The 24,883-nt window shown below is 44.6% G+C and overlaps 1 protein-coding gene across 1 annotated transcript; it reads left to right on the forward strand.

The window, feature by feature from the left end:
* The first annotated feature begins 652 nt into the window (after positions 1-652).
* Positions 653-24,765, forward strand: LOC146572244 (beta-1,3-N-acetylglucosaminyltransferase lunatic fringe-like). The gene is made up of 8 exons (XM_085276276.1): positions 653-1,184; positions 19,533-19,581; positions 19,961-20,063; positions 20,142-20,295; positions 21,196-21,281; positions 21,401-21,560; positions 21,783-21,868; positions 23,062-24,765. Exons 1-8 carry the CDS (start codon positions 819-821, stop codon positions 23,126-23,128), a joined length of 1,071 nt encoding a protein of 356 aa, XP_085132402.1. The 5' UTR covers positions 653-818; the 3' UTR covers positions 23,129-24,765.
* Positions 24,766-24,883: the final 118 nt, after the last annotated feature.

Raw genomic sequence — 24,883 nt, forward strand, 5'->3', positions numbered from 1 at the left:
AGTCAGCTATGAGCTAAGCTAAGCTTAGCGATTCCCTAAAGACATAAATACTGTGAAAATAATTAGCGGCTGAATCAACAGACTGTACTTTTGATAAAGCATGTGAAGATTACACTATGAAATAAGAAGTTATATATAAGTTTGAAATTAAATTGGCTAGATAAGCAACACAAAAACACTGCTTTGTGTAGGAACAGCAAGTGATACTCTGCCCCTCTGCTCAGAAATTGGAGAAATACCAAATAGGCTGTAAAAGGACAAGTATGAAATTTAAAATGGAACACAGCAAATGGCCAATAAAATTAAAAAATAAATTTAATGAGCAGGGATATTGTTCCTCTAAATGACTGGGGGGGGGTTACATGAGTTGTTTTTCTTCTGCAGCTGATCACACTGGTTGCATCTTTATTCAAGACAAAGTCCCAAAAGATTTATAGGGAACTTGAGAAAGTTTGTCTTTTAAAGCGACAGTTCACCCCTGTATACACATACGTACAGGCCAATGGAAAACTATGTCTATTGGACGCTGGGGTGAGCTGTCCCTTTAAAGTGTATTCAGCAGCGGACTTTCCCTGCTTCTTTGCTGGATCTCCGCCCACACTAAACGCTCAAATCTGCCACTGGATGCAAACCGGACCTAAAACAGTCCCGCCCACTGGTGGATAACTTCTGTGTTAAACACAGCTGCAAGCCACTCAGTGGGAGGTCATCCACTGAAGGAGACACGCGGGACGGCTGTGATTTGGGTACTACAGTGGAGATGCTGTAATCCGGAGACAAGCGCTCTCAGAAACTTTCTCACTCTAAAAGCGTCCACGATGTGGAAACCTGTGTGGGTATCAAAAGGCCTCCTCGGCTCCGCGGGACCTCGCGCTGCTGCCGCCGCGGTCACCTGTCTGCTGGTGACCGGGATGCTGGTAGTGACTGGCGGACACCCAAACTGCAGAGTCCCGGAGGAGCTTCCAGCCGCGGGTACGAGCGGAAAAGTTTTCTCAGCATATTTCAGCAAACTGACCCGGGAGAGAAGAGCGGTGAGCGGCCCCCCGCGGAGCAGCGATCCAACCGGTCCGGTGGAGCGTCTCTCCCCGGCTGATCTGTTCATAGCGGTAAAAACCACCGGCAGGTATCACCGGCAGAGACTGGAGCTTCTTTTGGACACCTGGATATCCAGGAACATGCCACAGGTAGGTTTGATGGCCCACCTGTTACTCAGAAACGGGCCAGCTTCTCTTCACATCATGACGACAGGATTTGGTTTTAAGCACTTCGGTTTCAGCCCTTCGGTAGTCTGTATACTTGTGTTTCTAGCACCCTTTAGTTTCAGGTCAACTCACTAAAGGCACAATTGGGGAAGGCGTGTCCTAAAGGTTTCATACACCGAAGGCTGCGATTGCCATTTACATCCCCAAGTCTTTGTGTGAGTCCGGGACAGGCTGGACTGGGACAAAATAACATGGCCCTGGAAATGTGGGTCTAGGCGGCCACACAGCACGTGACAATTAAAAGCCAAGTTTTAGTTATTAGTAGTTGCTCATGGTCAAAGTAGCCATTCGTTTTACATGAATCCTTTATATTCGGCCCACTAGGAAAATGCCCCTGTAACCCAGATTGTCAGTCCTGCCCTGAACCGCACTCATGGCTCTTTGATGCTCCAGGCAGGGAGCTGTAAAACGGAGATTGGTCCTTCTGTAATGTATGAGATGGAGATCAGAGGGCAAACAGGCTGATCACACTGCTGCTGATGTGCTGACACGATACAGCTACAGGCAGGCCTAATGACATGAGCCAATTCAGATCATTTTTTTCTCTGTCTCTGCGATAACATTAACATGAAAGAGCTGCGCATTTAATCTTATCGATTTTATTTATATAGCATCAAATCACAACAACAGCTGCCTCGCCTTACTTTGTAAGGTAACTATCTTACAGTAATAGAGAGAAAACAGAACAAACACCAACAGTGAGATGATCCCCTATAAGCAAGTACTTTGGCGACCTTGGGAAGGAAAAACTCATTTTTAACAGGAAGAAACCTCCACATTCTGCCTTGGTGGTCGGGGCTTAAGGGGAGGAAGACAACTTACTTTGCAGATTTTTTTTTTTTTTTTAAGTCTTTTGAGATGAATTATTTCAAATTATCATCAGGATTCAACATGAAACTGTGCTTGCAGCTGAATTTTAACCTCAAGCTACCCAAACAAGATGTTTTTGTCTCTTGTGCTATAAATGTTTTCACTCAGACTGTGTGCACAAGACTAATCATCAACTAATCATTTTCATGTTCTGAAAAAAATAAGTCTTCAGATTTTTTTGTAATTGTGTCTATTTAAAAAAAAAAAAAAAAAGAAAACGACTACAAAATATTTTTCAACTTTCTCCCAAATGAGTCATTAATGAATTGGCCGATCACTACAGTTTCCTTTCTAAACGTTAGTCCTGTGATGAGGATTTAGAAGTGCTGGAGTTTTAGGGAGAGGCTGGTACAGGAGGAGTTTCAGTGCCTCACAGATAAATATTTAAGATCAAACAGGACGAGCAGACAGCTTTTTGGTCTGAGGTGCGGTGGTGAGTGAGTCAAGGATGAATCCCTTGCTATAAAACACATGGGCCAGCGGTTGAGTGCACCCAGCAGCTTCAAAGCTCGTAATCAAAGTCAGACGTGACTGCGGATCGTGCGATCATCCATTTAAACCTCAGTGTTTGAGGGGATGAAGCTCATTCGAGTTCAGTGCTACACCCAGACTGTTGACATGTAAATACAGTTTATGTGGAAATTGGCGTGTGCGTATGGGGCATAATCGTGCATTAGCTCTCACAGTCAGGTGTTTGTAACCCTACCTGTTTCCCAGACACACCTCTGTACTGTAACATTGCTGAGTAATGGAAACACGCACAGTCAGAGACCTTCACAAACGCACACATACCCTGGGAACTCGAAGGATTTCTCATGGGAAGTTACAAACGTGTCTGATCACGAGGATAAACACGCGCGCACTCCACCACACACACTGACTGGCTTTTGCTGCTTTTTTTTTTTTTTTTTCTCCCTGGGTTGCCAGCCCAACTCCTGGCAACCTACCCCCACCTCCCAAAAAGCAAAAAAGGTCTACATTTTCTCCTCCTCCCCCCGCGCTGCTGCCTTCTTAGACTGGCTCAGGCGTGCACTGGTTTGTCATAGAACGCACTCTTACGCAGGCGTTCTGATGCAGAAGCTGACTCTGGGGGCTTAAGAGGCTCAGAGTGGAAAAAAAGACTGACAGAATCTCACAGCTGGCTGGAGTGTTGTTTTTTTGGGGGGTCAGTCACATTTACTCTCTTGATCACGTAGTACTTAAAGCAAAGATTTGTTGATATATTCATGCTGCATGTCAGGAGGGAATAAACTGACTCAAGAACAAGGAAAGAGCCTGGAAACAAAGAGCCTATAAGATGCAAAGACTTGAATTTATTTTGTCAAATGAAAAAAGTGTGCAGTACATGATAGATTTGTGGACTGCGGTAAAGTGAGCCGTCATTTGTGAGCCGCGGTCAAGCCAGCCGCCTCCTATCCGCCGCATAAATTTCCTTGCGCTTTTACACCAGTCTTTACGGTAGCGCCTTTTCGCTTTATATCCTGATTGAAAGCCTAGACTCGCGCACACACGCACGCGCGTGAACAGTCACACGCACGCGCGCACACAAATTACAATGGAACAGCTCAATACAGCCATCGTGACAGTCTGGTTGCATATTCAAAAATTCATTAAAAATCATTCTTAAAAGTTGATGCCAAGCTTTCAACACAATCCTCTTCTCGGACACCTACTTTACCTCTGGGCCAGATTTACTGTAATATTACTCAGAAATCACAGTAAACTCATATTCAGTGCAATACAGTCAATGGACTACAATTATGTTTATTTCAAAAATTCATTAAAAGTCATCCTGAATAGTTGAGGTCCAACTTTCAACACATCCCCCCTCTGGGACACCTACTGTACCTGTGTGCCAATTTTCATCCAGATTTACTGTAGAATTCCTCAGAAATTAACCCTCTGATGCATGAATTATGAAAGCCTTGGTCAAGATTTTTTTCTTAAGTGCTTTTATTCTTCTCAGGACATGAAAAAAAATGTTCAACTCTTTTTTCCCCAAAAATATGTTTTTTTATAAAGTTATAAACTTGTCCACTCCAGTGGACTACATGCGCCTGAGCACTTAGCATGAAATACTGTGAATTTACTATAAAAATTAATTACCTTGTGTTCTATTGTAAATATACAAACACTTGTTTGCTTGTATCCTTTGAAAAACATCTCAGCAATTTTTTTGGAACTTTCAACTCATAAGGCCCCAATGTTTAGACGTAAATAACAAAACCAATCAACAGTCCTAGCTGTGAATCCTACACCTGAATATGGCAAACTATCTCCAACAAGAGAAACATTTTTGAGTCTACACAGTTCTATAACGATGCAGGACAGTATTACCAAGCCCTTAGTAGCATGCTGGAAGAAAACACAAACTGACATCTTAGTCTCTGCATCTCCAAACACTTCTGTGTTCATCACACCTAGGCTGTCCGTAGTTCCTATGTCTCTGTTCTGCTCTGGCAGCCACTCTCATCATCACTGGACTTATCACTGAACTCATCATCACTGCACTCATCAATGAAATCATCATCACTGGAGCTGGATGGAATTTCCTGGACTATTCTGTACGCTGCCTTATTCTTTGCTGCATTTGAAGTCTACAAAATATGATAAAATAATTATTATAGTAACTCAAACTACAGCTGATCTGCACAGAAATATATATTTTAAATGAGTAGCTTATAAATGTAACAATTATATGCTTACTTATAACCAAAACAGTCCCAAAAAACAGTGAGACAATTTATGACTTATGTTAAAAAAATATAGTGGGTAATGCATGATGTCCACTACAGTGGACACATGGTTAATCGTAGTTTTCTACATATTAGACATAACAATTTCTTATTCCAAACAGATAATATCCTTCCCTAGATGTTACTGCATATCATCATATTTTTTTAACCTGTTGGGCTCTTTTAGCATAGAAGGATTGACAGGATATGCCAGCAGTGGTCGGCAGGGGTGACAGTTTGTCTGCCATCTTTGATTCAGAGGAAATTTACTTGCAGTTGCACTAACTGAACACTGAATTGACCTCAATGGAGCATGGCAGCAGAGAGCACTCTAGAGGCTAATATGCAGTTCCACCATAGAAACCAATGCATTAAAGAGATATGTACGTTTTAGTAGCTGTCCACTCCAGTGACCACTATGCATCAGAGGGTTAAAGGGTACTTGTATTCAATGCAGTCGGCCAATACACTACAATTATGTCAATTTTCAAAAATTCATGAAAAATCATCCTGAGTAGTTGATGTACAACTTTCAACACATCCCTCCTCTGGGACACCTACTGTACCTGTGTGCCAAGTTTCATCCAGATTTACTGTAGAATTCCTCAGAAATTAATGGAGACATTTATTCAATTCAATACAGTCAATACAATAGAATTATGTCAATTTTCAAAAATTCATTAAAAATCATCCTGAGTAGTTGATGTCCAACTTTCAACACATCCCCCCTCTGGGACACCTACTGTACCTGTGTGCCAAGTTTCAGCCAGATTTACTGTAGAATTCCTCAGAAATTAATGGAAACATTTATTCAATCTAATACAGCCAATACACTACAAATGTGTCAATTTTCAGAAATTAATTAAAAATCATCCTGAGTAGTTGATGTCCAACTTTCAACACATCCCCCCTCTGGGACACCTACTGTACCTGTGTGCCAGGTTTCAGCCAGATTTACTGTAGAATTCCTCAGAAATAAAAGGGTACTTGTATCCAATGCAGTCAGCCAATACAATATAATTATGTCAATTTTCAAAAATTCCTTAAAAATCATCCTGAGTAGTTGATGTCCAACTTTCAACACATCCCTCCTCTAGGACACCTACTGTACCTGTGTGCCAAGTTTCAGCCAGATTTACTGTAGAATTCCTCAGAAATTAAAGGGTACTTTATTCAATTCAATACAGCCAATACAATAGAATTGTCATTTTCAGAAATTCATTAAAAATCATCCTGAGTAGTTGATGTACAACTTTCAACAGAATCCTTCTCTGGGACACCTACTGTACCTGTGTGCCAGGTTTCAGCCAGATTTACTGTAGAATTCCTCAGAAATTAAAGGACATTTATATGCAATTCAATACAGCCAATACACTACAATTATGGAAATTTCAAAAATTCATTAAAAATCATCCATAATAGTTGAGGTCCAACTTTCAACACTTTCTTACTCTGGGCGTCCTACTGTACCTCTGGGCCAAGTTACATCTCAATTCACTGTAATCTTTATCAAAAATTGAAAGAACAATTATATGTCAATGCTGGATGTGTGTCCTTTCTAAGTGACACTAAATAACAGAACTCAGGCACATCAGGGAATAATACAAATGGCGTATTTATTAAACAAAAACAACATACAAAATATCTCTAACCCATACTACATAACCTAAAAAGAAACAAAGGGACACTTAGAAGCACAAGGAAACAATACTGAAAGGGCAAGAGACACAGTCCAAACATAATCCACAACTAAAATGCCAAAAGAACAAGTCATCCCACATAGCAGACGGGTCTTGCCTGGATCTGGTGTCAAGCCGGCACTGCTGGCTGACTTCTGGCATGGTAAGATGGCACTGTTTATATGATGGCATGCCACATTTGGCCTGATTGGGTGAATGTGACATGTTGTATAGAGCACTTTGAGTAATATGGGTGAGTAAAAAAGTGCTGTATAAGAATCAGTCCATTCACTGTCTGAACAAAGTTTCGTCATGTTACTTTTGCACTATTATGTTCCAGCACATGTTGTTATTACATGGCTTACATGGCTAAGGTACACATTAGGCTGACATCTGGGGCCAGAGCTGAAACTGTTCTGGGCCAGCACAGGGCCAGCAGTGTGTCTGCAACTGGCCTTGTGCTGGCTCATGTGTGGGCCACCTCTGGTAAACCAGATCTGGGCCACCATAGGGCCGTCATTCTTTGCGGTACGCAGGCCATGTGTAAGCACATTGTGTGGGACAGATCCAGGCCATACCAATTTTGCTATGTGGGAGGAATTATGTAAAAATAGAAACATCATAAAAATGAAAATGAACATAAAGTAAAATGTACTGAAAAGAACATCAGTATGGCCATCATTATTTGCTTGGAAAGTCTAAAGTTCCATGGCTTTGAACAGCCAGAGAATGCAATGCCCAGCTTAGAATGACTAAAAGTAACTTCTTTTAACATTCTGTCATTCTGCTTCTATATCAAAAATCCACTAAAAATAGTCATCTGGCAGGTAGCTCCAAGCCCTCCTGGGTTTTAAATGCACCTTAGAACACACATGCATCAACACTACAATGAGCGGGTGGAGGGAGGTTCGGAGTCTTCTCTCACCCCCGTTCTCTGCGACCTGCTGGAGCAGGGGGGCTAGGACTAGGAGGAGGAGTTGGCCGTCCGACTGCAGTCTGGAGTGTGGAGCCTTCCTGCTGCTGCGGAGTCGGGGCGGTCTGCCTCCCCCCACCGCAGGGAAAAGGGAAACACCACCTGGGTCTGGGTGCAGTTCCCCCCTCCAGGGGCGGGGGCACCTAGACCCGGTTTGTAGAGTACGCTTGGGGAGTGTGATCGTGTGTACAACGTCTCTTTATGTCTGTCTCCACGTTGGTTGAGTGTGGAGTAAGTGCATATGAGAGCATGAGGGTGGGAATGGATGTTTGTATCTGTGTGTGCCTGTATGTCTGTGTCTATATGTCAGGTTGGGTGTCAGGCGCCACCTCTCTGGGGACATCTCAGGCCCTCCAAGGTTTGGAGGCCTATCTCCCCCTACCACCACTTCCCCTGCCAGTGGCGGATCCCCTCAGACATCGGTGCGTTGGTGGTTCTTTGTGTCCGGGGATGGGCGTCCAGGTACACACTGGCTCACTCATTGGCGGCCGCTTATCGGGGCCTGGAGCCTGGGGCTCGCTCGGGCCACTTCGGAGGTGGGGTGCCCCCGGCCTCTCGGCCTGGGGCTCGGTCACTCAGGCGCAGCTGGCTGCCGGCGGAGCTCACGGGCGCGTCACTGCAACTCCCCCTGGCTTCTGCTCCGCGGCTGCTGAGTGAGCCCTCATCTGGGACTCTCCTCAGCTCTTTCCAGGACAGTGGCGCAGCTGCCCCTCTGTTGGTCTTCCTTGGTCTCTTGTGTTCTGGGGGCCTCTGGATGTCTGGAGTTTTGATCTCCTCCACACCTGCTTCATGCCCTGGAGGACGGGGCTGTGGCCCCCCCACACCCTCTAGCAGATTATTACATGAAGGAACCTTTTAAAAAAACAAAAAACAAGCGCGTCCATGCTCACAGGTGTACACACGGGTGATCACACCCACAAACTACACCCTTTTTGGCTCCTACCTCAAAGCACACTGTGTTCTGTTGATCTTATGTGCTGCACAATAATGTTTAACATTTAGTATTTACTGTCATATTCCCATATATCATTGTGATGTTGTTTATTCTATTACTCTTGTTCTCTTCTGCTTGCTTTCTTTTTTCTTTCTCAGCAGGTGATCCAGGTGATTGATATACCGTATTTTCACGACCATAAGGCGCACTGTGCTAAAAGGCGCAGTCTCAGTTATGTGTGCCCTTACTGTATTTAACACACACATAAGGCACACTGGACCATAGGGCGCATACAAGTACCGTATGCGTATTTAAAAATAAAGCGGGAGCAAACGTGAATTCGGTACCTTACTCACATTTCTATTGCCGGTAATCGTCATCATCAACAACACACAAGCATACAAGTGTGCATATTTAAAAATAAAGCAGGAGCAAAACTGAGTTTGGTACTCACATTTTTATTACCAATAATCGTCATCATCAACAACACACAAGCATACAAGTGTGCGTATTTAAAAATAAAGCAGGAGCAAAACAAAGTTTGGTACTCACATTTTTATCATCAATTAAACCCATCGAAGTCCTCATCCTCTGTGTCTGAATTGAACAGCTGCGCTAAATCTCCATCAAACATGCCAGGTTCACTGTCTTCACCGTCAGAGTCACTTTCCGTGCCGTGCGGCTCCTCGGAAACGATGCCGGCTTTTGCGACAGCTCGAACAACAGTGCCAGCAGACATGTTAGCCCAAGCATCTACAATCCATTGGCAAATTGTGGCGTAACTCGCCCGGCGCTGCCTTCCACTCTTAGTAAAACTGTGGTCTCCACCGGTCATCCATCGCTCCCAGGCCGCTCGCAGCCTTACTTTGAACGGGCGGTTCACACCGATGTCCAGCGGTTGGAGTTCCTTTGTCAGGCTTCCCGGAATGACAGCAAGCTCACAGTTCATTTGCTTCACAAGTTTTTTTTCACATCGGCTGTGAGATGGGCACGCATAGAGTCACAGATCAACAGCGATGGTGATGCGTGGAAAAAACCACCTGGTCTCCTTACATACACCTCCCTCAGCCACTCTTTCATCATTTCCTCATCCATCCAGCCCTTTTCATTTGCCTTAATGATGATTTCTGCTGGAAACTTCTCTTTAGGCAAAGTCTTTCGCTTAAAAATCACCATAGGCGGCAGTTTCTGTCCATTAGCATGGCAGCCAAGCACAACAGTAAAAGAAGACTTTTCATACCCCGTTGTGCGTATCGCTACCGTGCTGGTCCCCTTCTTCTCCACAGTGTGACTCACCGGGATGTCAAAAGTGAGCGGGACCTCGTCCATGTTTGTGATGTGGCTGGGCTGGATGTTTTTGTCGCCGATGTGTTTGCTGCAGTAGGAGCGGAAGATGGCCAGCTTTTCCTTATAATCCGCTGGAAGTTGCTGCGCTATCGTAGTCCTGGTCCGGATGGAAAAATGGCACCGTTTCATAAAACGAAAGCACCAAGACGGACCTCCTTGGAAATGTTCAATGTTCATCTCTTCAGCTAGTGAAACTGCTTTTAGCCGAATGGTGACCGTCGAAACGCTTCTCCCGCTCGCTCTTTGCTCGATGATCCACCGCTCGAGTCTTTCCTCCAACTCGGGCCACCTCGCCTTATGTCCGCGGAAACTCAGCTGCGTTTTCTTGACCTGCCGGAGCTTGTTTTCCAGCTTCCTCCATTTGCGAACCATCGATTCGTTTATCTTAAATTCTCTCGCCGCTGCTCGATTTCCATGTTCCTCCGCGTAGCTGATGGCCTTCAGTTTAAACTGTGCTTCGTAAGCGTGTCTCTTTGCCATTTTCAGGGTTGTTAAAACAACGATGTCCTGCATAATGCACATACCTGTTCTTTTATACAGGTATGTGCGATTGTCCCGGTATATACGATCAACGCCCACACTTCACCCTTTAACGTTCTCATGGTGTTCTCTACTACGTCCTCCTTACAACACATAGGGCGCACTGCGCTATAGGGCGCGCCGCACTTTTTGAAGAAAATCTAAGACTTTTAAGTGCGCCTTATGGTCGTGAAAATACGGTATGCATTTTTTTTTTCTCTGCCTGTTCTGTTGGTTTTTGTCTTTTGCCCTTCTCCCCCGTCCCTCTTCTCAGCTGTTTCTCTTTCCCTCTTTCTTTCTCCCCTTCTTTCCCCCAGTCAAGTCTGTCCCGTATTCATTAAGTGAAAATAAAATAAACAATAAAAGGTGAATCAAATGGACCATTACGGCAAGGCTGGGATGGTCAGTTTGGTAAAGTAAATCCGTTGGGCATCTTTCTTTGCCTTTAGACAACAATTCTGATGGCAAAAGAGCCAAACGGGACAGGCCAAAAAAAAAAAAAAAAAAACCTGAAAAAAAAAAAATAGTCATTTGAAGAAAAATATTCGCCACTTTTCATCAGTTTGGGTTCCTCTGTTTATAGCAATTTTTAGAAAAGAACCCAATACCTTTGTCACTATACAGTTGTACAGTGAGATACAGAGCATCTCCTACTCATTGCAAACATGCTGGGAGGGTGGCTCTATCCGCCTTAGTGCAGCTGCTGTACCATACTGTGATGCAGTAAGTTAGTAGGCTCTCAATGGGCGAGTGGTGGAAGGGTGAGCTGTAGTCCACAAAGAGCATTCTGGCGTAGCTCTGCCGCTGTTCTAGGTGACTCAGCACCGAGTGGAGGGTGATGGCATCTTCTGTGAATCTGTTTGCACGGTATGCAAACTGGTGGGTGTCGAATTCTGGGGGGAGGTAATCCTTGGTGTGCTGAAGGACTAGTCTCTCAAAGCATTTCATGATTACCGGTGTGAGGGCCACAGGGCAATAATAGTTCAGGCTGGTGATGGGAGACTTCTTTGGTACTGGGATGATTGTGGCTGATTTTAGACAGGATGGGATGGCTGCTTCATCCAGTGAGAGGTTGAAGATTCTGGTGGAGATGAGGGTGAGCTGGTGGGCACATGGTCTTAGCACTTTACCACTTATTCCGTCTGGACGCCTTCCTGGGGTTCACTGCTAGGAACACTCATCTGACATCGTGCTCCATTACAGTGAATGGAGCGGTGCAGGAACCAGGTGAGGATGAGGATGGGAGCAGGGCTGAGGCAGATGAATGCTGCTGTTGTGGTGTTTCAAAGCGGGCAAAGAAGCTGTTTATGTCCTCTGCTAGCTGCACACTCAGGTTTTCTGTTTTCACAGTTCTGCCTCTGTGGTTTATGATGTCTATTATTCCATGCCATGTGTTGTTGCTGGACAGGTGGGACCCCTTTTCAGGTCAGCTCGAGCAGACCTGTACAGAGCTCTGTCAACAGACCTACAGGGAGTGCAGAATTATTAGGCAAGTTGTATTTTTGAGGAATCATTTTATTATTGAACAACAACCATGTTCTCAATGAACCCAAAAAACTCATTAATATCAAAGCTGAATGTTTTTGGAAGTAGTTTTTAGTTTGTTTTTAGTTTTAGTTATTTTAGAGGGATATCTGTGTGTGCAGGTGACTATTACTGTGCATAATTATTAGGCAACTTAACAAAAAACAAATATATACCCATTTCAATTATTTATTTTTACCAGTGAAACCAATATAACATCTCCACATTCACAAATATACATCTCAGAATCAGAATCAGAATCGTGTTTATTGGCCAAGTATATGTGCAGACACATACAGGGAATTTGGTTCTGGTAGATGGTGGCTCTCAAGCACAGCAATGTAAATCACACACACACACACAAGTGTCTATATATACACATTACACATACATACACAAAGCTATGTAAACCAACTATAAATAACGAATCTAAACTTATATACATAAAATACAGAAATGAATGAGGTGGAATGAATACTACAAAATGTACATAAGGTGCAGTTGCAGTCTGGCAGTGGGAGCAGTGTGACAGGTCAACTGTTAAGAAGGGAGATGGCAAGGGGAAAGAAACTGTTCCTGTGTCGGGTGGTCCTGGTCTGCAGGCTTCTGTACCGTCTGCCAGAGGGCAGCAGATCAAAAAGTCTGTGTGCAGGGTGTGAGGGGTCTGCGATGATTTTCCCTGCCCGTTTCCTGGTTCTTGAGAGGTACAGATCCTGGATGGAGGGCAGGGGGGCGCTGATGATCCTTTCTGCTGCCCGTACAGTCCGCTGCAGTCTGCTCCTGTCCTGTTTAGTGGCTGCTCCATACCAGACTGTGATGGAGGAGCACAGGACAGACTCAATGACCGCAGTGTAGAACTGGATCAGCAGCTCCTGTGGAAGACTGTACTTCCCCAGTTGTCTCAGGAAGTACATCCTCTGCTGGGTCTTTTTGAGGATGGAGTTGATGTTGGTCTCCCACTTCAGGTCCTGGGAGATGGTTGTACCCAGGAACTTGAAGATCTTCACAGTCGACACAGGGCTGTCTGATATGGTGAGGGGGAGCAGAGTTGAGGGATGTCTCCTGAAGTCCACTGTCATCTCTACAGTTTTAAGAGTGTTCAGCTCCAGATTGTGCTGACTGCACCAGAGTACCAGCCGCTCAACTTCCTGCCGGTATGCAGACTCATCACCATCTTGAATGAGGCCAATGACAGTGGTGTCATCTGCAAACTTTAGGAGTTTGACAGCAGAGTTATTGGAGGTGCAGTCGTTAGTGTAGAGGGAGAACAGTAGTGGTGAGAGGACACATCCTTGAGGGGCACCAATACTGAGGGACCGGGTTTCAGAGGTGATCTCCCCCAGCCTCACTTGTTGCTTTCTGTCTGTCAGGAAGCTGGTGATCCACTGACAGGTAGCTGGTGACACGCTGAGCTGGGAGAGTTTGGAGGAAAGAAGTTCAGGCACAATGGTGTTAAAAGCCGAACTAAAGTCCACAAACAGGACCCTGGCATAAGTTCCCAGGCGGTCAAGGTGTTGCAGGATGTAATGCAGCCCCATGTTCACTGCATCATCCACTGACCTGTTTGCCCGGTAGGCAAACTGCAGAGGGTCCAGCTGGTGGCCTGTAATGTCTTTCAGATGGGCTAACACCAGTCGTTCGAAGGATTTCATGACCACAGACGTCAAGGCGACAGGTCTGTAGTCATCCAGTCCTGTGATGGTGGGTTTCTTGGGAACAGGGATGATGGTGGAGCGTTTGAAGCAGGAGGGAACTTCACACAGCTCCAGGGATCTGTTGAAGATGCGAGTAAAGATGGGAGCCAGCTGTTCAGCACAGGTTTTGAGGCAGGAGGGTGAGACGCCATCTGGTCCGGGGGCTTTCCTGGGCTTCTGTTTCTGGAATAGTCGGCTCACATCCTGAGTGTGTATTCTTAGTTTCAGGGAGGAGGAAAGGGGGGTGAGAGGTGTGGTGGAGGTCGTTGAGTCTGGGATGGAGAGGGTGGTGGTGGTCGTTGAGTCTTGATTGGGGAGGGGCAGGGTGAAGGGGGGAGAGGTGGAAGGTGTGTTGGGGGTCAATGTCTGAAGCAATGTCCCTGGGGAGGGGAGGGTGGGGCGTGGGAGTCTGTCCGTCTCAAACCTGCAATAGAAAGTGTTTAACTCGTTGGCCAGGTCTTTGTTTGCTTCAATAGTGGGTGGGGGGCGTCTGTAGCTGGTGATTTCCTGCAGGCCCCTCCACACTGATGCAGGGTCGTTGGCTGAGAGCCTTTTCTGTCTAAAGTACTGGAACGAGCCGCCCTCACGCAGCTCCAGCTATTTCTTGACAATAACAATCTCTATGAGAAGTTCCAGTCTGGTTTTAGAGCTCGGCATAGCACAGAAACCGCCCTTCTGAGAGTTTTTAATGATTTGCTTTTAACTGTTGACTCTGGTTGTGCTGCTGTCTTAGTAACCCTGGACCTGACAGCAGCCTTCGACACTGTTGATCACAACATACTGCTATCCCGCCTTCAACATTGTGTCGGTTTAAAGGGCACTGTCTTAAAGTTTTTCCAGTCCTATTTGAATAATAGGAGTTTTTCTGTTCACCTTGGTGAACTGTCATCTCCCAGAGCTCCTTTAACCTGTGGCGTACCTCAGGGGTCCATACTAGGCCCCCTGTTGTTTATTCTGTACTTGCTCCCTCTGGGCGATGTGCTCCGTAAACATAATGTGTCCTTCCACATCTTTGCCGATGATATTCAGATCTACCTCCCTCTGAGGTTGAACTGCAATGTTTCTTTGCAGCCGCTACTCTCCTGCTTGTCTGACATTAAGACTTGGATGACTCTTAACTTCTTACACCTTAATGAAAGCAAAACTGAAGTCATTGTGTTTGGGCTTCCTAAAGATCCCAACTTCTCTCTTGACTTTTTGGGACCCCTAACCTCCGATTGCACTTCTTCCATTAAGAGTCTTGGTGTTATTTTTGACAATGCTTTTAAACTTGATAAACAAATCAGCTCTGTAGTTAAGGGATCTTTTTATCATTTGCGGATTTTAGCCAAAGTCAAGTCTTACCTTTGCAGGAACGATCTAGAAAGAGTGGTCCATGCTTTTATTACTTCACGGCTAGACTACTGCAATTCCCTCTATGCTGGCCTAGATCGTTCCTGTCTACATCGCCTTCAACTGGTGCAGAACGCTGCCGCTCGCCTGTTGACCGGTTCAAAAAAAAGAGACCACATCACTCCGGTTCTCTGCTCTCTCCACTGGCTCCCAGTTGCCTTTAGGATTGATTTTAAAATCTTATTGCTGGCTTTTAAGGTTTTAAATGGCACTGCACCTTCTTACCTGTCAGAACTCCTTAGAACTTATCGCCCCAGGAGATCTTTGAGGTCAGCCGACCTGATGCTTTTAGATGTTCCCAGGTATAAATTAAAGACAAAGGGAGAGAGGGCGTTTGCTGTGGCTGCACCCAGACTGTGGAACAGTTTACCTCCTCACGTCAGACTCTCCAAAAGCCTAGAAACTTTTAAAACCGCTCTTAAAACTCACCTCTTTTCATTGGCTTTTAGAAAGGTTTAATTTATTTGTTTTATATATTTTTATTTTATTTTTATCAGCGAGGTGTTATTACGAAATTGTGTTCTATTGTATTTTTATCTGTATTTACTGTACAGCACTTTGGTCAGCCTTGGTTGTTTTTAAATGTGCTCTATAAATAAACTTGACTTGACTTGACTTGACTTCCAGCTTCTGGGAGTAGATCCTTTTAGCTGCTTTGATCTCCTTGGTCAGTGTGTTCCTGGCTTGCTTGTACAGGACCCTGTCACCACTTCTGTAGGCGTCCTCCTTGGCCTTGCGAAGATGTTGGAGTTTAGGAGTGAACCATGGTTTATTGTTGTTGTATGTGCAAAAGGTCTTTGTTGGCACACACACGTCTTCACAGAAACTGATGTATGATGTCACAGTGTCCGTGAGCTCATCTAGGTTCTCAGATGCAGCTTCAAAAACAGTCCAATCAGTGGAGTCAAAACAGTCCTGCAGTTCCTGCTTTGCTGCGTTAGTCCACTTCTTCACAGTTTTGACTACAGGCTTGGCACGTTTGAGTTTTTGCCTATAAACTGGAATAAGATGGACCATGCAGTGATCAGAATGTCCCAAAGCTGCCCGGGGCACAGAGCGATAGGCATTTTTTAGAGTGGTGTAACAGTGATCCAGTATGATGTTGTCCCTGGTGGGGCAGTCTATATGCTGTCTGTATTTAGGGAGTTCGTAGTTTAGGTTTGCTCTGTTAAAATCCCCAAGAATAATTGTAAAGGAATCCGGGAATTTCCTCTCCAGGGTAGTAATCTGGTCAGCCAGCTCGCACAGTGCGTTGTTCGCGTTGGCCTGTGGAGGGATGTAAACTCCGACCAGCATGAAGGAAGAAAACTCCCGCGGTGAATAAAAAGGTTTACAGTTGATGAGAAAACTTTCCAAGTGTGGGCTGCAGTGTTTCTGTAACACTGTGACATCAGTACACCAACCTTCATTAATGTAGAAGCAGACTCCACCACCCTTTGTTTTCCCTGAGAGCTCTGTTTCGCGGTCCGCCCGGTGAAGTTGGAAGCCCAGCAGATTTAAGACAGCGTCTGGGACTCGCTCACTGAGCCAGGTTTCAGTGAAGCAGAGGGCAGCAGAGCGTGCAAAGTCCTTGTTAGTCCGGTTTAAGAGCAGTAATTCGTCGACTTTGTTTGGAAGAGAGCGGAGATTCGCGAGGTGAATGGAGGGGAGTGCCGTGCGGAATCCTCGCCGACATTCAAAAACAAAACAACAACAAATCAGCGACCAATATAGCCACCTTTCTTTGCAAGGACACTCAAAAGCCTGCCATCCATGGATTCTGTCAGTGTTTTGATCTGTTCACCATCAACATTGCGTGCAGCAGCAACCACAGCCTCCCAGACACTGTTCAGAGAGGTGTACTGTTTTCCCTCCTTGTAAATCTCACATTTGATGATGGACCACAGGTTCTCAATGGGGTTCAGATCAGGTGAACAAGGAGGCCATGTCATTAGTTTTTCTTCTTTTATACCCTTTCTTGCCAGCCACGCTGTGGAGTACTTGGACGCGTGTGATGGAGCATTGTCCTGCATGAAAATCATGTTTTTCTTGAAGGATGCAGACTTCTTCCTGTACCACTGCTTGAAGAAGGTGTCTTCCAGAAACTGGCAGTAGGACTGGGAGTTGAGCTTGACTCCATCCTCAACCCGAAAAGGCCCCACAAGCTCATCTTTAATGATACCAGCCCAAACCAGTACTCCACCTCCACCTTGCTGGCGTCTGAGTCAGACTGGAGCTATCTGCCCTTTACCAATCCAGCCACGGGCCCATCCATCTGGCCCATCAAGACTCACTCTCATTTCATCAGTCCATAAAACCTTAGAAAAATCAGTCTTGAGATATTTCTTGGCCCAGTCTTGACGTTTCAGCTTGTGTGTCTTGTTCAGTGGTGGTCGTCTTTCAGCCTTTCTTGCACTGAACATAAGTTCCCTGCAATTTCTGAAGAATATTACAGTAAATCTGGCTGAAACTTGGCCCAGACGTACAGCAGGTTTCCCGGAGGAGGGATGTGTTGAAAGTTGGACCTCAACTACTCAGGATGATTTTTAATGAATTTCTGAAATTTCCATAATTGTAGTGTATTGGCTGTATTGAATTGCATATAAATGTCCATTAATTTCTGAGTAATTTTACAGTGAATCTGGCTGAAACTTGGCACACAGGTACAGTAGGTGTCCCAGAGAAGGAATCTGTTGAAAGTTGGACATCAACTACTCAGGATGATTTTTAATGAATTTTTCTAAAATTGACACAATTGTAGTGCATTGGCTGTATTAGATTGAATAAATGTTTCCATTAATTTCTGAGGAATTCTACAGTAAATCTGGATGAAAATTGGCACACAGGTACAGTAGGTGTCCTAGAGGGGGGATGTGTTGAAAGTTGGACCTCAACTACTCAGGATGATTTTTAATGAATTTCTGACATTTCCATAATTGTATTGACTGTATCGGGCTGCTACATTGTAATTTGTGCGCGCGCGGGTATAGTCTTTCAATCGGCACATAAAGCGAAAAGGCGCTACCGTAAAGACTGGTGTAAAAGCGCAAGGAAATTTATGCGGCGGATAGGAGGCGGCTGGCTTGACCGCGGCTCACAAATGACGGCTCACTTTACCGCGGTATTTGTGGAGGGTACACAACGCAGTGCTATGATGGGTTTTGCTATTTAGTGTCCTAGGAAGTCCTTTGCATTCAGTTTGTGGCTGGAGGTTGCAGCAGACTTTGGACATCTGCCCTGCTGCCAGGTCTGGACCGCAGCATCCTCTCGCATCAAGTATTCATCTGTCCGCTGGCAGAGCAAGAAACTTCTTGGCAACTTTTGTGGAGAAGTTCTGTAGACTTCAAGGAAAGCTGTAGCACTAACAGCATTTAAATGATCTTTAGCTGCTAAATGATTTCGCTGCAGCTCTTTGTCCTCTTACCATCGAAATGCAGTAGAATCTTTTTGTTCTATGTAGGAGTTTTGGGGACTTCAGATGTTAAGTTTCTAACGCCTCACTCGAACATAGACAATAAAGTCATAAACGAACCATGAAGAATTCTCTTTATGAACAACAATGAAAGGAAAACGGAGAGACAGATTAAATCCACTCAATCGGAGATTCCTGAAACAAACTGTCTGCCAAGTACAGTGATGACCTTATGTATTAGATACTTGCACTTGCCACACTTGTTTACCCTAAATTTGATATTGAGAAATTGGGTGATTTTCATGGACTTCTATTCAATAGAGTCGCCCCCTGCTGGCCATGAGAAAGAATGTCCCTTTTCAGACCCACAGTCTGTATTTAGCTTTAACATATTAGCACAACAAGCTAGGTGTTAGCGTTTAGCTCTATACGCCCTTTTTCTTTTTGGGGGGTTTCAGTTTTTTTCATCAGTTGGCTCTTTAACACTTTAACTGCTTTTATGCTGGACTGAGCTGACAGGATGTAAAATCATCAGATACCTTGTGTAAACGGCCGGCTGCATCATCCTACAATGGGGGAACTAATGATGTGATCCCCTGCTGAATTTGTAAGTTTGCTCACTTACAAATTCAGCATGGGATCACATCATTACTTCTACCCCTGAACATTTGCGGGGACTAAATATGACAACTCTTTACCCCCCCCAGGACCTATAAACGGGTTCAGAATTACTCCCAACAGTGGGCACATTATACCTGCGATTTTTTTCATTTCAAACACATTGTCCTGGAACAAAAAAAGCCAAAACAACAGACTATTTAGAGACTTGTATGTTTGGTTTTTTTTACTTCCTGTGGAGGGTTACGAGGTCTGCACAGCTTCCTGAGTGCACAGTGACCCTCAACCCTGTCACTCACCACATTAACGCTCACACAGACGCGCAGCGAGGGGGTCGAAGCCAGCTGCTGCGCTGCTGATAGACGGGAGGCTTACCTTTGGCCTGGCGCTCAGTCAGCACAGCGTCGGCGCTGCTTACTGCTGCTTCGTGGAAACGGGATGAGTCTCACCTGAAATCACAAATGTGATCTGTGAAATGCTGATGCAGTCATCACCTGCGTGGTTGCTGTTTTTCTTTCTGTGCTACTCGGGAAAGATTACTGAAATAATATGACCGCCGTCGTGTTTTGTTTGTTTTTTTTCTTTGTTCCACAGACATACGTGTTCACTGATGGGGAGGATGAGAAGCTGAGGAAAAGAATAGGTGAGACACACACACACACATGCGCACACGCACACAAACACACACAGCAGTTTTGCTGAGTAGCTGCAGTCTTATCTACAGTGTGCGAGGCAGGAAATCAGGGACCAGGCTGCTGACTGGGCAGTAATGTTTCCACAAAGTGCAGGAAGTCACTTCAGTTTAATCAACAGGCCTTTCCTCCTCTTACTCATGGAATTGTTCATCTTTCAATCAGTTATTCTTCTCATTGTATTGCACAGTGCAGAAATGTGTAATTGGGGTGTTTTTATAAGGGTGTTTTGAAGCAGTCAGGATATAATGAAATCCAATACTTAAACAGCTCCACTGCTTAAGTCGAGGCTGCCTCGATCATTGATTTCTGCTTCTTATTGATCATCAGGAGCTCACCTGATCAACACCAACTGCTCGCAGGCACACAATCGTCAGGCGCTGTCCTGTAAAATGTCTCTGGAGTATGACGCTTTTATCAGCTCTGGGAAGAAGTAAGGCGCAACCCACACCACACTGCACCACACACCCACATACACAGTTTGCTAACCCACAGCATTGTTATGTCGCAGGTGGTTCTGTCACGTTGATGATGATAACTACCTGAACACAGGCTCCCTGCTGAAACTCTTGTCTCAGTACAGCCACACACAGGACGTTTACATTGGGCGGCCCAGCCTGGAGCGACCGATAGAGGCCACGGAGAGGCCCGGCACTGACGAAATGGTAATTTGGCATGATTTCGTAGAACAGTTTTACCTTAAAATTGAAATATTGAATGTTTTAGGTTTGTAACTATGCAGGCTTGCGCCTTTTTGTTCCTCCTTCTCTCTCATGTTTTCTTTCTTTCTACTCCTGGCTCTCTTTGACGTCACAGACGGACGGGAGTACGGTGGCCCCGAGAGGTCAAACAGACTGTAACATAAGAAAACACCAGCAAATAGAAAAAATGCTGCAAAAGCGCACTAAACACAACAGGAGCTGAATGAAAAGAAGTAGAAAAAAACGATCTCGCAGTAACGTGATGGAACAGCTGCGGAAGTGACAGAAACCAAAACATGGGAAGGGTCACACTGAGACACGCTTAAGGTGGAGGATACATCAGTGTTTTCAGGGAGAAAAAGATACTGTGTGTGGGGTTATTTTTTATTTTTTTTAATTGCATGATTCATATAATCGTGTCAATATGTTTGTAATTAGCCAGATACTGTTAGCTTGTCACTTCCCCAGCTGTTCTCATGTTATCGTCTCCCCAAAAACACTTCAGTTGTGTTCTGTGGGGGTTTGTTAGCGTTTATCTTGCCTATTTGCTGCTGTTGTAAGTGTTTGACTGATCAGGGCCACCGTACAGCAGCCCCTTCCACTAGCTGTTTGAGAGGGGCAACCAATAAGAATAAAGCTGGTTTAAAGTTAGTTGGAAGGCAGCGACAACAGCTTGTTTCAGACACTGGGACACGCAAAGCTACTCTAGAATAAAAACATGAAGCTGAAACAATTATCACACAATGGTCCTAAGATTGTTTATCGACATTCAGAAATTTGCAAAAGTGGAAAATGAATAAATTAATAAGAGAGGAAGTGGACAGTCCATTTATATTCATGCTGTGTGTGTGTGTGTGTGTGTAGAAGCAAGTGCGTTTCTGGTTTGCCACCGGAGGAGCAGGGTTCTGTCTGAGCCGTGGCCTCTCCCTGAAGATGAAACCTTGGGCAAGGTATGCCCTCACTTAAGATGAATTTGTTTTTTTGTTTTTTTTTTAATTAATTAATTTATTTTCTTGGCACCGTTTCAGCCTCAGGTCTCATCTACTGATTCTTTCCTTCTCTGTTCTAGCGATGGCACTTTCATGACCACAGCTGAGCACATCCGCCTCCCTGATGACTGCACGGTTGGTTACATCGTGGAGGCGCTGCTCGGCGTGAGCCTCATCCGCTCAGGGCTGTTTCACTCCCACCTGGAGAATCTGGGACTGGTGTCAGACATACACAACCAGGTACACACGTCCACACAAAGACTCATTGTGACGCCAAAGAAACGAAAAGGGCAGATGAGGAGACATCTTGCACAAAGACCAATCACAGTTTTAAAGAGCGTGATTAAGATCTGCATCAGAATTTGAGGATCTCTCCCTTTTGCTCAGTTTCACAAACTTTGCCTTGGTGGCTTTTGCTCACAGACAAACTAACAAGCCTCATATATGTCGCCCTCCCATCAGGTCACTCTCAGCTATGGCACAGTGGACAACAGCAGGAACACTGTTAACGTGAAAGGCCCGTTTACTATAGAAGAAGATCCCACCAGGTAAATTTTCTGTGTCAACGTGTGACCATATGTTGTCAAAAACATTCGCTTGTCTGCCTTCTCACACACGTACATGAGGGATTATTATGTCAGCACATCATATTAACAGCGTCAACTCTTCTGGGAAAACTTTCCGCAAAGCATAAGAGTGCGTTTATGGGAATCTTTGATCATTCTTCCAGAATCTCATTTGTGAGGTCAGATCCTGATGTTGGATGAGGCCTGGCTCGCATCCATTTTATCCCAGAAGTGTTTTATCAGGTTAAGGTCAGAACTCTGTGCAGGCCAGTCAAGTCCTTCCACACCAACCTCACTCATCCACATCTCGTTTTGTATACTGGTGCGCAGTCATGTTAGGGGTCATCCCCAAACGGTTCCCACAAAGTTGGGAGCACAAAATTATCCAAAAATCTCTTGGTATGTTGAAGCATTAAGAGTTCCTTTCACTGGAAAGGCTTGGCCAAGCCCAACTCCAATCCCCCTCTACCATACTTTACACTTGGCCCTGGAAGTGATTGACAACGGCGTTGGTAGTTTAGTTTGTTTCCTTATGTAATGTTGAGCACAGGACACAACGGTGTAATTGTTTGATCTCTAAAATAGTCAGTAAAAAATCAAAAGGTCACCTTCACTGTGATTATTTACAGTTCAAGGACCGTAGCACATCCAAGCAAAGCAAAACAAAAGGCTGGAGAACATTAAGGGGATTCCTTCCCTTCTTTCCCCCCTCCCTTGGCTCTTTGGCCAGTAATTATATTGTTGTGTATTGAATTGAGGTAATTCTCTTTATTTATCTACTTTGTTAGCAGGTGCTGATGGCAGTGTGCCTAGATGGTGGGAGGTAATGAGATAAGCTCGCTGTGAGCCACTGGCGGCTAATGGAGGGGAATAGAAAATCAGTAAAGCCTGCAATAGTTTCTTTTATTCTTTATTTTTTTCATTTATTTTTTTAAATCTATTCATCGTAATCCCACAGCTGCTTTGGCAGTCTGCTTTCAAATATAGTTTTCATACATGTGTAGTAAGCTTTATGTAAGCACTTGTGGTGCATGTTTTACTACAAGTTTCCTGGCTTTGTCCTCTGTCTGTCTGTGTGCGTGCGTGTGTGACTGATTGTATCCACGGCCTTATTTTGAAATCCCCAGTTGGCAGCTTCCAGGCATTGTCGCACTCATTTCCCCCCTCTCTCTCAGATTTAGGTCTGTCCATTGTCTGCTGTACCCAGACACTCCTTGGTGCCCCGGCCCCTGGCGACTTTAACACCCATCTAGAGACAAAAGAGGGAGGAAGGGATGGACCGATGGGGGAGAAAACGTAAATATCTGCCGAGTCCCGCCGCTCCCGACTCCGGAGAATGTCTCGAGGCAGTTGGGAGATTTGTGTTTGCCTCTCTACAACTCAACTAGAAGACAGGCTTTTTAGGACACTTGAACTCTGACCCAGTGTGTAAAAGTCACGTGTCTTTTACGTGGAAAACTGATGGAGATTGACTTTTTTTTTTTTTTTTTTTTTTTTTTTTTGCCAAGCTGTGCTAACTGACGGCTTATTGTGCCTTCATACTCGCAATGCTGACCCCGACAGTATGAATTTTATTTATCTGACTCTGCAGTAATGCAAAAGGCCTTCAAAATGTCAAAGTCAAAGATGCTTTTCTCCTTCAAGCAGGGCTTTTTAAAGTCTGTATGTTGGTCTGACTACATGGATTTATAACACATTTTATGATCATAAGATCGCATTCATCCTCTGAGAACAGGGAATGCCAACGCCAGCTTACTCATAGCAAACTCTCAGCTATTTTAGTTTCAAGTTTATCAGGCCTGGAGCGACGATTCAGGCACGCACCTCAAGGCCTGAACTTTTGCCGACATAACCCAGGGAAGCTGCGGTCAGATCGGCTGATCCTTAGCATGCCGGTTCACGAACACAAGAGTCTGCGTGATGTGTGATTGCGCCTGTGGAAGAATGCCGAGCAGGTATTAGTCTATTGAAGTCACGATGAGTCATGCCTTCTGCACGCTCTGAGGCGGATTTTCTCCTGCTGCGTGCTACACGAGAAAGGGCAAATTTGGACAATGTGTCGATCTGATTTCACCAGTGTTATCTGGAGTTTGTGTGCAAGATATGACACAGTCTGAAAGTAGAGAGATGCTCAGTACCAGTAGCGCCGCTCCATTAGGACTTTTATAGAATTGGCCCCACTTGGATCTAAACTGCTGCATAGTGTAGCCTGTCCTGCTTTCCTTTGAGCATCCTCTCTCTTCTTTCAAGAGATTTTTTTTTACAGCAGAGAATGTATATCACTGCATTTCCCCATCATGAAGGAAAAAAAAAACCACGTGTCCATAGTGTTAAAACAATGTGGGGTTTTTTTTTTGTTTTGTTTTTTTAACATCAGTGTTCAATATAAACCCCATTCTTGGGTGTATATATTTTAGAACTTCACGTTTTTCTCTTATTTTTGCTGTTTGCAGTTTGTCATTTGATTAAAAGACTAAAAGGAACAGTCTGACATTTTGGGGAAATGACTTTCTTCTCTTGTTTGTGCCTGGCTACTCTGTCGTATGATGTAATGTCAGTCTTCTCATTTAATTCTCCAAGAAAACAATCAGATTCCCCAAAATGTCAAACTGTCCTTTACAAAAACTTCTTTGTAAAGGTTGTTATTGATGCAAATGGAAGGAACATGACTGCACTGCTTCGAAAATGTTTTTGTTTTTGAGCATTGACTCATGTTGAGTCGTCTTGATGTCTTTCTGTGTGTTGAAGGAAGTTTGTGCAATTAAAAGTCCACCCCCGCCCCTCCCCATGTGAATGTGTATATATAATAACTGTTGCTCCTGAAGCAGAAAGGCTCTCTCCAGTATCTGGACTGTATGGTTATAATTAAAGTGTTTTATCAATCAGCTGTTTGTTCTCTTTACTCAATTGCTTATTGGCGAATTCTCCAATCACAAACAAGTTGGAGTGATAAAAATTGCACATGCAAATACACTCACACTTCTTACATGAAAAGAA

The sequence above is a fragment of the Mchenga conophoros genome, linkage group LG6, assembly GCF_057382185.1.
Source record: "Mchenga conophoros isolate Kocher_MC1m ecotype Shallow Benthic linkage group LG6, M_conophoros_male_GT1.1, whole genome shotgun sequence".
NCBI lineage: Eukaryota > Metazoa > Chordata > Actinopteri > Cichliformes > Cichlidae > Mchenga > Mchenga conophoros.

Bases quoted from the DNA above. Each gene is read 5' to 3' on its own strand.
- LOC146572244 (XM_085276276.1), top strand. From the start codon at position 819: ATGTGGAAACCTGTGTGGGTATCAAAAGGCCTCCTCGGCTCCGCGGGA. The intron at 21,282-21,400 runs GTATGCCCTCAC...TCTCTGTTCTAG, and splicing joins AAGATGAAACCTTGGGCAAG to CGATGGCACTTTCATGACCA. The intron at 21,869-23,061 runs GTAAATTTTCTG...CCTCTCTCTCAG, and splicing joins ATAGAAGAAGATCCCACCAG to ATTTAGGTCTGTCCATTGTC.